Raw genomic sequence first — 13013 nt, forward strand, 5'->3', positions numbered from 1 at the left:
CATCATAAGCTGGTGATGGGCTGATGGGAAATTGGGCACAGGCACACAAGGAAGCAAAACATTCTGTCTGGGGTTCAAGAAGTATCTGAAACACGAATTCCTTGAGGAACACAAACCCTACCCCCCTTCCCTTTGTAACTTTCTGCTGCACCCAAGACCAAACCAGGCACCCAGGAAGTAGTTATCCCCAGGTGGACACAGAGGTTGGCTCTGACTCATGGTCAACTCTAGGTCTCCACTTGGAGGAAGTCTTCTCCCCTTTCGGTGACAGACCCAGACAATCATCAGCTATCTTTAACTACATTCAGGAACTAGAAAACAAGAGGGGCTGGAAGGTTTCCCTCCTCACTCCAACCATTTTCAAATGGGTGAAAAATCTTAACCATGCCTAGAAAAACGTTAGAACTCAAGAATGTCCCGGAGGCTACAAGGGGCTCTTCTAACTCAACACAGATATAACTGTTTCACCAACATAGAGGGAGATTTTTGAGAAGTTGGTGTTTTCTTGCTTTCTATCCTTTGGAGTGTGAGCTTCAAAGAGGCAAGCAGTGGGAGCCCTTCTTTGCTAGACTGTGAGGAGGAAGGGGTATGAGAGAGGGGCAAGGAGACAAGGGATGCTGTTAGCAGGGTGGGTTGGAAGTCCTGACTGGTGTGTTTGGCTCAGCAGGGCTCTCTGGGCAGCTCCACAGACAGGTCTGGTTTTAAAAAGTGCCAGGGAGCCACGGATTTGCATGTTATTTGAGTTCCAGGCTTCAATTCCAGGTATGTGGAATGAAATAAATGAATGAACAGTATTCAGACTCCTGGTTAAGGGGTGAACTCAGGAATCCAGACCACACTGAGAATCCAATCACTGGTCCAGCTTGGATCAGGAGACATAGACACAGACAGAGACAGAACAAACAGTCAAAGAGACAGAGAGACAGTCTTAGAGAGACAAACACCATCAAGTCCTTTTTACCAGGGAGTTTCCAGTCAAAGCAAGAAAGCAAAATCCACAGAATTTTAAATAAATCAACTTAAAAAGTAGAGTCACAGACAGAAAAAGGCAACATCATCCCTGACTTATCGCTACCTCTTCCTCTCCATCATCCACATCAAGCTTCAAACTGGACCACGTGCCCATGAGCTGGCTTTTTTGATAAGGTCCATTGCTTGGTGTCTGCCTGGCCTCCCAAGTTAGACTCTAAGGTCCTGGTGAACAGGTGGCTTTTATTTCCTTGGTCAAACCATCTCCTCACACCGCCTTTCATGGCCCCCAAGCCCAGGGCTTAAACACACGCTTATTAAACATCTAGTGTAAGGGGTTCCCCAGAAGTATCAGATGAGACAAATGGCCTCCAGGAACTTAGCTCTGGCTAGTATACAAGATGCAGGCAGCATGTAAAACAGTCCATCTAAAGGATAAGGCAAGCAGAAAGGGACCCATGGTCTCAATCTATAAGGATGTAAAAAGGATGGAGAGAACTGTATTTAACAGAAAGATGTGTGGTTGGAAAAAAAAATACTTTGATTAGCTCCCTGGGATAGACTGAGACCCCTGAGGGGCATGCTGAACTGCTGAGGAAGGTGTTCTCGTTAAGGGCAGAGTGGGGCATGAGGTTTGGACCAGAGATGAAAGTTTGGGACCTCAAAGGAGGTGCAGCCTCACTAGTCATGAGTAGCTCTTCTTCCTCCAACTCCCACATGCTGTCTTTCTAAACTTTTATAGAGTTACCCCTTCTCTGCTGTGGCAGGCTGGAGAGAAGTAGCTTGCACTCCTGGTTTGAAAAAAAAGCACCAAATCATTCACCTGCCCTTAGTGGCAACATGTCTCAGTCCATTGCTGATGTAAAAGACAGAATACAGTATAAATAGCGTGTGGAGTTGTATTATTTTCCGATTACAAGGGCTGCAGACATCCAGATAAGACATGTTCAGTGATCAGGGAAGGCTTCAGGGAGAGGGGTTTAGTGCGTGTGCTCTGTACATATTTCTGAAAGGAATAAAAGAGAAAATTGAATGAGGGGTGGCCAGCAGACTGAAGACTCTAGGCTCCTGTGCGCCTCTCTCCCACACACTTTCCCTTCCCAGCAATTGTGTTCTGCGAAGGGTAGAACGACAATCTCCAGAAGTCAAGCAGTTGATGGCTACTCCTCACCTTAAAACGAAGAAAAGTCTATAGCTACCATCTGTCCATTAGGATAAGACTTTGACCTGGGCCTTAGCTCTAAAAAGTTAACACTGGCCTTAAACTTTAATTTTGAATCTCCACCTTGACTGATTCCTATTCCAAACAGCATTATGACCCTAAATAACATTTCAGAATCTTAGACTTTAACAAGACCCTGGACATCTGGTCCAACCACTCACAACTGGAATTATCCCTGGCCTGGCCCTGACAGGCTGGAGAGGCAGCCTGCACTAATATTTCCTCGAGGCTTACCTTCTAGTTCAGTCTCCCACTTTCCCTTTTCCCTTCCACAGGGGATGCACATGTAAGTTCTCCCTTATCTTAGTGGGTGACCAGCCTGACCCGACATACCCTTTTGTCCTTCCCCACCTCCAGATTTGGATATGGTAGTGATGGGGTCTTAACAGACAGACGTTGGGTTCAGCACATGTGAAATAAGGCTTGCAGTATAAGGAAGGATGCCAGGCCAAGCCTTACTTGTTCCTTCCAAAACTTTAGGATGAATTTGAAGCTGTGGATAGATTGCTCCCGGACAGAGAAATATGGCAACTTTCCCAGCTCAGCAGGTAGTCTGTTTGAGTAAACAACAGGGCCTGATAGCCTTATGCCTCCTTTTCTGACTCTCTTGGGTATGTGAACTCCTAGGGTGCAAGCATCATTCCACCTCACCTCGGCCCATCCAGGCGAAGCAAGGGAGAAGACGAAGCCCAGTGTCAGTCATCTGTCTTACTCTGGCAAGACATGTTTGAGAGCTGGAGGGGTGGCACAGAAGGACCAGAGGCTGAAACATTAAAAACATTGGGGCTTTTATAGGAACCTCTCCCTCTCCACCCACTAGAGATTTTTATGGGCCATGTAAAACCAGGTGGTGAGGGACAGACTATGGGATGGGGCTGCTGGCAGTGCTTTTCCAGTTTACCTGTTTCTACCCCAGGTCACAAAAACTTGGGGCTAACTTTGCTAGGGGCAGTAGGTAGAAGATGCGAGTACAATTATAGGGGCTAAAGAAGAGAGAAGTTGATACCACAGAGAAGTATGAAGCTCCTCATATAGAGAGAAGTCAACGTACACAAAGTCTCCAGGCCAGCAGAGGGAAAAGTACTCTTACATTCAACCCTAAACAGGACTTCTGGGGGCAACAGGGGGTCTCTCCTTCAACTCCCTGCTTCTCTGAATCTCCTGAAAAAGCCACACTCCCCACTGCTGCAGGGTATTCTCAGAGGGAGAGGACTGTCAGGAGCAACAGTGGGTCTCAGGTGACAAATGGGATGGAACTAGCCTCCGTGCCTTGGATCATGTATTCTCAAATAGGCAGGAACGGTCTATCTGACTTTCTCTGTACAGGGTCCAGAAGTGATTGCTGGGACTGTGGTTTCTGTTGAAGGCTCTGTATTTGGCATCTAGAGCTTATCATCCCTCCAGTGTTCCTTTTTTGGGGGAGGTAGGTGATTATGAGCACTGAGCACAGGGGAGAGGGGAGGAGAGGAGAAAAGGAAAGTGATTGACTTTAGTTTATAGCAGATTAAACAAGATACTGGTAACATGCCCTTGGCCTTGGAATGTAGGAACATCTTTCTTCTTCCCCCATCATCAAAGCCCACCCTTAAATGAAGGAGAAAGGAATTCTCCAGATGCTAGGCCTCCTCTTGTTGGCTAGCCAGCCCTCTGGAACGGATGGCCCAATATATAAGTCTATATTTGCTTCCCACTGAGCCACTCTGGGCCACAACCTATGTCTCAGCTTGGCCCACCCATGCAGGGTGGTCTCAGGATCACTAACTCCACCTTGTACAAAACTGCATTGGTCAGAAAGGGCGGTCAAGTTCAGACAGGCTCCACAATTCCTTATGTATTTTTCAAAGTGCTTTTGTTGCATGTTTCATTTTCTGCTATACATGGCAATAAATATTTGTTCCTTTGGTCTGTACAAAAAGTCTGTGAGGAAGGTAAGACAGATGTTATCTAAATGGACAAACAATAAACACAGAGAACTATCTTGTTCTGAGTCCCCCAGACAATAGCAAGAGAGCCTGAGAAACTCAGGTCTTTCAATTCATAGTCCCAATCTATACCATATTGCCACCTTTCAAGTTGTCACTTAAATACATTAAGTACCAAGAATCAATATTCAGGAGTCCTACAATGGACCTGCATGCCATAGCTTTCTAAAGAGAATGTGAAAGGTCCCACCAACTCATATATAGAAAGCTATTTATTTCCTATAGAAAACACCAAAAGAAAAAAAAAAAAGAAAGAAAGAAAGAAAAGAAAACAAACAAACAAAAGGTGGTCTTCCCCGAGAAGGCAGGCAGTTATGAAAAGGTAGGACCCTCTAGTTGCTGGAGTGGAGACAGTAACATTCAGTTAACAATGGAATATTTAAAAAAAATAGTTTTCTTTTCAAATTGTAACCTGTGGTAAAACATAGAAAAATGTACTAAACAAGCTTGGTATAAAACAGAGTAAAATTTTCAAATAAGCCCAGGGAGAAAGCACAATGCTGGAAAGGATGGGGTACGTGGGAAGAGGAGAAAAGATTTCATACAAAACTACCTATTACAATACAGAAAAAAGTATAAAACGTTCCTATTTTGGAACTTAAGTACAAAATGACACTGGCATTGGATCATTTCACTATTTAGCCTGAGGACCACTCAGAGGGTGGGGGAGATGCTAGAAAGAACAAAAGGAATAGGAGTTTTAAAATCTCAAGTTGCTCAGTCCAAATTCCACCTGTTTTCCAGTTGAAAATCTCATCTCCCTCTGTAACCTCTTCCCCCTAAGCCAAAGATCATCCAGGCCTTGAAATATTCTGTTAGGAAGTCCACAAACACCCTACACAGAGGGGTTGGGATCTGTGCGTGCTAGAGCTAAATTTGGAAAATGGAAATAAATCTGCAGGCTAAAATGGTGAACACATTCAGCCTTTTAAAAAGAAAGCATATCCCTGTGAAATATATATATATATATATATATATATATATATATATATATATATTAAATTCTCTGTGGTTCGAAGCATATTTAAACTAACCAGCCACAGACCAAACTAGACCTGCATTCATACAATGCTGGAATTTTCTGCTAAGGACTGAGGTCCTTCTTCATCTTGGTCAGAAGTAGGCGGCAGTCAAAGTGGTGCTTGTTGCTCCACTAAACCGCTCCCTGGGTGGGTCTTCCCCATATTATGTCTTGTAAGCACATGCAAACTCCTGCTTTTAAGGAAAGGACTGCCTGGGACCTTGGGGTCCACCCATGGCTCGTGTGTTGTGCCTCAAGATGGGAGGAAGCTACAAGATGATAAAACAGCCTTGTACAGAACAGACAGATTTCACAAAGGGGCATATAAATAGGAAAAGTCCTGAAGGAGGGACTTATGCATGTGCCCCAAAGTCCAGTTTACAGTCACATTCCTGACAACATGTCTTGGAAATCCTGTGTGCATGTATGTGTGTGCGTGTATATGCTGGTGGTTGTCATCCCTAACTTTTTGCCCATGCCCTTTCCTACCTCTTAGTAAGGCCTAACAACAAGAGTTGATATGAAACCAAGAGTCTTTCCAAGCTTCTCTCAGTCCCCTAAGGACTGAGTGAGGCTGGAGCCCTTTGAAAACAAGATGGCAGAACTGAAGAAGTGAAAAGCAGTCTTTCTCTTCAGCTTAGGGATGTCCCCTCACCCCTTTCACAGCACCAAAGTTTCTTTGCAAAAATAGTATCTGAGATACAAAAGGAAAGGCAGATGTGCTTGTGAATGCATCTCGCCAGGGCCTGGTCCAGGATCAAGGGCTTTACAAGAACAGAGGATTGGGAGCAGCTGTTTCCAAGGTCTCTGGCTGTAGACAACAAAGAGCTGGTCCCCACAAGGTCAATGTCTGCTAATGGAGACAGTCTTCACAAGAGCTTTCGGTGGAGGATCTCCCAGACCATCCGCTTCCGGAAGTACGGCATGTGTTGCTGCAGGGACACAGAGATAACCTTAATTTTCATTTCTTTTATCCAGACCCAATACTCTCTTCCTTCTCGAAGTTTTCAACTAAAATAGTCTCAGTTGCATTTCTGGTTTTTCAAAGTGCTCATTCTTGATTACATGTGCTTTTTTTCTTTCTACTGCTTTTTCTATTGCTATCTTTACTGCTATTTTCCATTATTGTAGCCTTAGAAGTTTTACTGGGTATTGCCAGGAGTCCCCAAATGTTTCTAAGAATTTTAGAATGGTGTCCATCAAGTCCTCTTTTTGAACTTTGAAGAGGATATGACATGTGAGGCCTGAAAATCAAAGGCTCAGTTTTTAGAGGAAGAGTTATGGGAACTACAAGCTCCACCCAATGGCTATGGAGGAAAACTTTGGAAAAGTTATTAATTTAGACAGAAGTCAAGAGTTAAGTAGAGGACATAGAATAAACCATAATCTCTAGGCTCAACCCACTTTGGTCTCTGAAGGACCACACGGAGAGAACAAACTAAGAGAAGACGGATCAGCTGCATCAAGTGAGGGGCAGGGGAGGGGGGCAGCATAACAAATTGCACCAGGAGATCAAAGTGTGGCCTGTTCCAAAACCTGACTGCTAACCAAATAAAGGGAAACTGAAGAAAACTTGCTCTGATTCCAGGTCTCTGTTTCTTATACGATTTGAGGTAGGAGGGGAAGATGGGTAGAGAATGTTCTACTACTGATCAGGATTCCTTGACTACACTATGTGATATATGGTAACCTAGGATGTGGCCTAGAACGATCATTTTTTTTGTGACGTGACATGGGCAGGAAGCACCAGTGTTAGGAGCCATAGGCTGACGTGGAGGCCCCGAAGCAGAGCAAGTGGAGAGAAAAACATCTACCAGGCAGCCGGGAGGCCAGGTGGTCACAGAGCTCGCTCCTCAAGGCTCAGCTCACCTGTGTGAAGTTGATTGGTCTGTCTTTGGTAATACAGTCAGCATATTTGCAGGCAAACATGCCACAGTCACTCCCATTCATCTGCTGTGGAATTTCCTGAAAGACCAAAGACAACAAAAAGGTGACATCTTTCCAAGCTTTCTTTCTTTTTATTAGATTATAAATAAGAACCAAAGGATATAAATTTTACAGGTTTCCCTGAATCTTAAAGAGATGACCCTGGTACCCCACTCAGAACAGAGGTTCACAGAAAAAAATATAGCATCTCAGTTGGCCTGTGGACTTCGTATAAACCACACAGGAGACTATCGTAGACTTCCATGGCACCTAAGGATGTAAAAACTGGTCCCTCTCACAAGAGCTAAACAATCAGCAAACATTTCCTACAGGAGTGAAAAGCTTAGCAAAATAGCTGGGTATTTAGAAAACCTAGTTCTACATAAGAAACACATTACCAGTTTTCCCACAGAGAGCTTACTCCACCTTCCCCAAGGAAGCAAACGACCAAGCTGAAGTCAGGCTGGACACTAAAGAAGGTCCCTGGGAATCAAGCAGTGAAATTCTTTCCTTCCCAAATGTCCTCATATCAGGATTTCCATCTCATCAAGATGAAATGTACCTGGCTTTTCTTGCTGAAGAGCTGCCAGCCATTGGTGTCAAACTCTTTCCTTTTCTTGTCAAGGCTTTCTTGCTTTAGGTATTGCCTAAAGGTATTGGGAGAGAATGCGATGAACTGTGGGGAACACTGATGACAGCTGCCACCATAAGAACACGGCTGATAGTCCTTAGGAAGAGTTTTCACCTGCACTTCTGAGGGAAACAGTATACAATGCTGGGCCGGGACTCTCTGGACTGCAGCCACTACAACTCACGCCCCACTGTCAACTCACAAGAAACATGACCTCTGCCTCTGACACCCAAGACCCTTCTACTTATGGTTCCTCCTGAGTAACGAGTTTTGATTCCTTTCCTTGGTTTATATGTGGTACTTTCAAACTCACTCTAATGGAAGAAGAATGTTTCTCCAGCAATATTGAAGTGTTTACTATTTTTAGTCTTGATTCATTCTCCTGTGTGAAAATTCAATCCAAACCAACAATTTGTTGAGTGTATACCTCAAATAGAGCACTCTTCTTAAGCGCAAACTGCTCACCATTCTGGAACCTGCCTCCTCCTGCCACCAGAGTGGTACAGTGAGGAATAGGCGTTTTGGAAAGAGAAACAGATAGGGTATAAAGAGATCTGCATTCTGGTTCCCAGTTGAGCCACTAATTAGAAGGACCTGAGCAAATTAAAGTCACTTCTGTGGGTCTTGGTTTCTTCATCTGAAAAAATTAGGACGTTGGATTAGAAGATTTCTAAGCAGTTTCTATATCTGAATGTATATATCCACTCTATGTTTTAGTGCACTGGGACAATAACTGTCCCCAGTAGGGCATATTTTTGTATTATTATTAAACTTTACTTACTTAGATGTAAAATATCCATTCTTACTTAATATGAAGATTTCCTTTATTAATCACTCCATTGAAGATATCAAAGAACTGAGTTCAATAGCTGGAAAAACACAATATATACCCAGTACCAAACTCTTCTGTCATCAACTCCCTACTTACAAGAGGATCCTGCAGGCTTCATTGTTTATCCCACCCATAGAGTCATAATAGGTAATATTCTTCTTTCTAAAGTCCACAACCTGGAAATAAAAAATCTGTGTTTATAAAGTGAAGAAAACTGGATTCTCAGCTTTTCCCTTTCCTGGAACTTGGAGGCTTTTGCTAGATTTCCTGTGAAATCATGACAAGTCTGATTGATACTCTGCGTTACACCATGCATAATCTGCAGTGGAAAGAAGAACGGGGGGATTATTGACATAGAACTATGATGGGGGCCGATTGACTGGTGGCCCCATTAATTGCCCTGAAACCTTTTTCAAGTAATCAGGTTCTCCATCTGCAACGTGGGCAGCAGGGAAGACACAACGTACTCTTCAGAGAACGTAAGCTGAGTTAGATCATTTCCACACAGCTTCAGAATGGTGGTAAAAGATTCTGGGTTTTGTTTCTTTACCTGGAGAATTTCCTTCTGGCTTCATGCTTTTCAAATATAATTAAAAATAGACTGAAATAACTTTTACACTTTTATTAATACATTCAGTTAACGTATCCATGTTTTCAGCGTCAAAAAAATATTAAATTACCAAGTATGCAAGGCAAGTCATGATTAGGCAGAAAATAATAGTCACAGAATCTGAGTTGGCATCATCAAGAAGTCACCTTTTCCCTCCATGCACTGCCATGAGGCTGCTTAAACTTATAACTCTCTCTTAAATATTTCCAGGAAAGGAAATTCCACTACTTTCTTCAAAGTCTAAGTATCTCACTCTTAACAGGAAGTTCATTGATCTACCCAATTTTTAGCCAACTAAACATTACTCTTTCTCTTAATCATCCAGTGAAAAAATGTAGAACTACTCACTACTCTCTGTGTATTCTATAATTATATAGATTTCTTTTCAATTTTATCAAAAATAAAAGAGGTACTCACAGCAAGACACCAGTGCACTCCCAGGTGAATGGGCACCAAAAGAATGTCAACAGAAAATATATCAACTTTCTTTGTCCAACGTTTCACTGCCTGATAACCAGCCGTTTTTAACTTAGTGAAAAAAAAGGTATTAAATGCATGCACACTTGGCAATCCCTTCTCTTTACTTCGCTCCATCAGCATATTCATGTAGAAATTGATGATCTGTGGGAAGAAATTATATGTATTAAAACAGCTACTAAGGCCTTCAAAAGAGTTGTGTTGTATGAAGGAAAAGCAAGTGCTATATTGCACAGTATATGTTGTTTCCTAATCAATTCAATTAAGATTTCAATGCCCAACAGTCTCATGTTCCTATAGCAAATTCTGACTAGAAAGGAAGAAGGCTGAGGTGGATATAAACAGTGAAAACAGAAAAAGCTGACTATGTATATATATCATATATGGGTTGGGGATACATATGGGCAGATGCTGGCCAGACTTGTAGAAGACTGAGGATTAACTCAAAAAACTGGAGAATGAAGAGAAGGGGTACTAGAAGGTGAGACTTAGAGAAAAGAAAAGGAAGAAAGAAAGCAGTTTAATAAGGCATATTTGCAGTTACTTGAGCTATTGGGACTGTATGAGCAATTTAAATAAATCCTGAGCCTGTCAGTTAAGAGTCTAGTGTTAATAATGCTAAGATCAACAATTCAATCCATTTAAGTAGGTCACTTGGTTTTGCACAAAGATAGAAAACTGCTCCATGGCTGAAGACTGCCTTTTCAGCCTAATAACCATCTTGTAGAGGCAAACTGTTTTGGTCTCAAGGAGAACTGAGTGACAGGATAAACCATCAATTGCACTGGGAAATACCCTAAACTGACAGCAGCTCAGCAATGTCATCTTTATAGAGGCAGACATGGATGTAGTATAAAAACCTACATTACCACAACTAGAAGGACCCACAACTAAGAATACACAACTATGTACTGGGGGGCTTTGGGGAGAAAAAGGAAAAAAATAAAATCTTTAAAAAAAAACAACCTACATTACACGAGACCTGGAAGTAAAGTCACAACCATGAAGAGTGAAGTTCTCCCCTAGAACCTATATGGTTAGCTTTCCCATTTTTGTTGACTCCATTTATTCCTTCAGTATCAAGTACAAGTGAAAGAAACTAAAATGCTGGATATGGGAGTGATGTGATTCTTCCTGTTAATGAAACAACACATTCTCTAATAGTGACTCCGTCCTCTATGGTTCCTTTAGGTCCAAGACTCCTTGGTACTAAAGCTTGAAAGTTACTGTGCCGGAAGTTACCGCATACTTACTTTACGTGGCCAGCTGAGGCCAGGCCAATGTCTGTCAACTGCAAGGAATGAATGGGCTAACAGATCCACAGCTTGGAAATATGACTAAGAAAACAGGCACATTTTTCAGAATGCTTTTTGGGGAATGGGAAAACGCCCCCGTCCTTTGACAAATATTTACACACTAGGATGCCAGAGCAGTGAGCTACTGCCCAACAGTAGGCAACTACATATTGGGTAGGCAGCAGGAAACTCTGCCAAGAACACACCGGAGCATGGTCTAGACTAGAGAAAGGGCCTATAGACGAGGATGCCTAGGCAGCTGCAGGGAAACCACACTGGCCATGAGGCAGAGCTCTGGGAGGGTACGGGTGAGGAAGGCTAGGATTGAAGAAAGACACAGTTCTGCCTGTACCTCTAAAGACTCAGCAACAGGCCCAGCAGGCCCAGAGGACTCAGGTTGTGGCCCACTCTCTGCTTAGTGTGATGCCCAATAGATAACTAGAGATTAGTTATTTTAAATAATGATAATGAATCAGACACAATTAGGATCATTGCTTTCTCAAATCTTGAATTTCAATCTAACCCTGTCCTCGAGGATAAAGGTGCTAAAAGATGCTTCTAGGTTTCTGAAGGCAGCAGCCAGAAATGCAGGAGGATCTGCCCAGCAAGCACGGATTTCTAGGCTATAAACTGTATTCTCTAATGAGAGAGAATCAGCAAGAAGTGATAGATTCCTCTGGTATTCTACCCATCCCACAATGTTAGCCCTATCACAAGGCTACACTCTTCAATCCAAGGCATGAAGTGAATAGGCAGATGACCTGCCAGTCACTGTAAGCCAAACCTTCCATGGGGCAAATTATATATTATAAGAGGCAGTAAGGACTCAAGGGGGAGGTGAAAGGAATCAGGAGGAGAAATAAGGAGAGCTAAGCACATGAAAGCCATGGAGATCGATCTCCCCCAGGTGCCCATCAGAGGACTATCACCTTTAGGATCATTACCCTGAGTGTCACGCTACACACATCTATCCTATTTTTCAGGAGGAAAGAGTACCAGAATCCAGTGAAGTTTAGTGGGACTTACACGGTCTGAGTTTGTTTTCTTTTTTTATTTTATTCTTATTTTGTTGAGAGTAGACTATAAAGCTAAAGAAACCCAGCTGAACAGGAACAGAGAGCTAGCAATCAGGATACCACACTGTCTGTTTCCTTTGAGAATCCCTCTTCCACTGCTTTAGCTCTGTCTCCAACCAAAGTTTTTCCACTGAGAGGGGAAGGGACTCCTCCGAAGTCAGCTTGCTAACTAGCTCGAAGGAGTTATCTGGGTTCTTTTTCATTTCCCTGTATCCTACTAGGAGGGAGCTTGGTGGCCCCAATGTTCCCTCCCATTAGGTGAGGATGTGTAATCTGACATCTGAGGCAGAATTTAGAGACAAGTTTCTCTCCTCAATTTTTCAGCTATTACTGTGTCCAAATGAGGAAAACTGCCATAGTTTAGGCAAGACACAAACATACCAAAAAAACAAGCTAAGAGTTAGAAAACAAAAAGAATCCCACAGATCACCTTATGGAGGAGGGCTGAAGATGAAGGAAAAAGAAATGAGAGAAGGGATCACAGTGCTTAAGATGAAAGAGAAGCAGTGATGGTCACAGCACTTGGCTGTATTTTGTGAAGACAAGGGTGCCTCCCCTCCCATGGTGAGAGCCTTTCTGCACACAAGACTCTCTTAGCTCCAGAAGATCTTGAATTCCCTTTGAAATAGGGGGCTAAGAGTAGTAAACCAGGCCTGTGCCTACTGTCTGCCTTGCCAATATACCAGCATTGGAGGACGACCGCCAGTGTTGGTCCACTGGTCACTCTTTTTGGGGCCCATGCTTGCCTCTGCTTGCTGTGGCTCCTGATGCCTAAGGAGCTGCCTTCTTGCTGCCTTCACAGCCTTAGCCATGAGCGCCTGCTTGTCTATGCAGTCCTGTTGGGGATGGGATGGTTGTTTATAGAGTCTTGTTCCTTTGTGATTTTATTTGAAGAGCTGCCAGGCTGAAGCTAAAAAAACTTTTCTTTAAAAGAAAAGCCTACAATGCTTTCAAACAAATGACTCAATCCTT

General features: G+C 43.0%; 1 protein-coding gene across 6 annotated transcripts in view; it reads right to left on the reverse strand.

The window, feature by feature from the left end:
- Window positions 1–4000: 4000 nt before the first annotated feature.
- SENP1 (SUMO specific peptidase 1) overlaps window positions 4001–13013 on the reverse strand; it is a 50079-nt gene continuing 41066 nt past the window's right edge. For all 6 annotated transcript variants that reach the window (XM_070621143.1, XM_070621141.1, XM_008513604.2 and 3 more), the window contains 5 exons: window positions 9611–9814; window positions 8680–8759; window positions 7683–7767; window positions 7064–7159; window positions 4001–6126 (listed from right to left, as the gene is read on the reverse strand). In XM_070621143.1, coding sequence (XP_070477244.1) covers window positions 6064–6126; window positions 7064–7159; window positions 7683–7767; window positions 8680–8759; window positions 9611–9814 — 528 coding nt within the window. In that variant the 3' untranslated portion in view covers window positions 4001–6063. The remainder of the gene's footprint in view (window positions 6127–7063; window positions 7160–7682; window positions 7768–8679; window positions 8760–9610; window positions 9815–13013) is intronic.

The sequence above is a fragment of the Equus przewalskii genome, chromosome 5 (genome assembly GCF_037783145.1).
Source record: "Equus przewalskii isolate Varuska chromosome 5, EquPr2, whole genome shotgun sequence".
Lineage (NCBI taxonomy): Eukaryota > Metazoa > Chordata > Mammalia > Perissodactyla > Equidae > Equus > Equus przewalskii.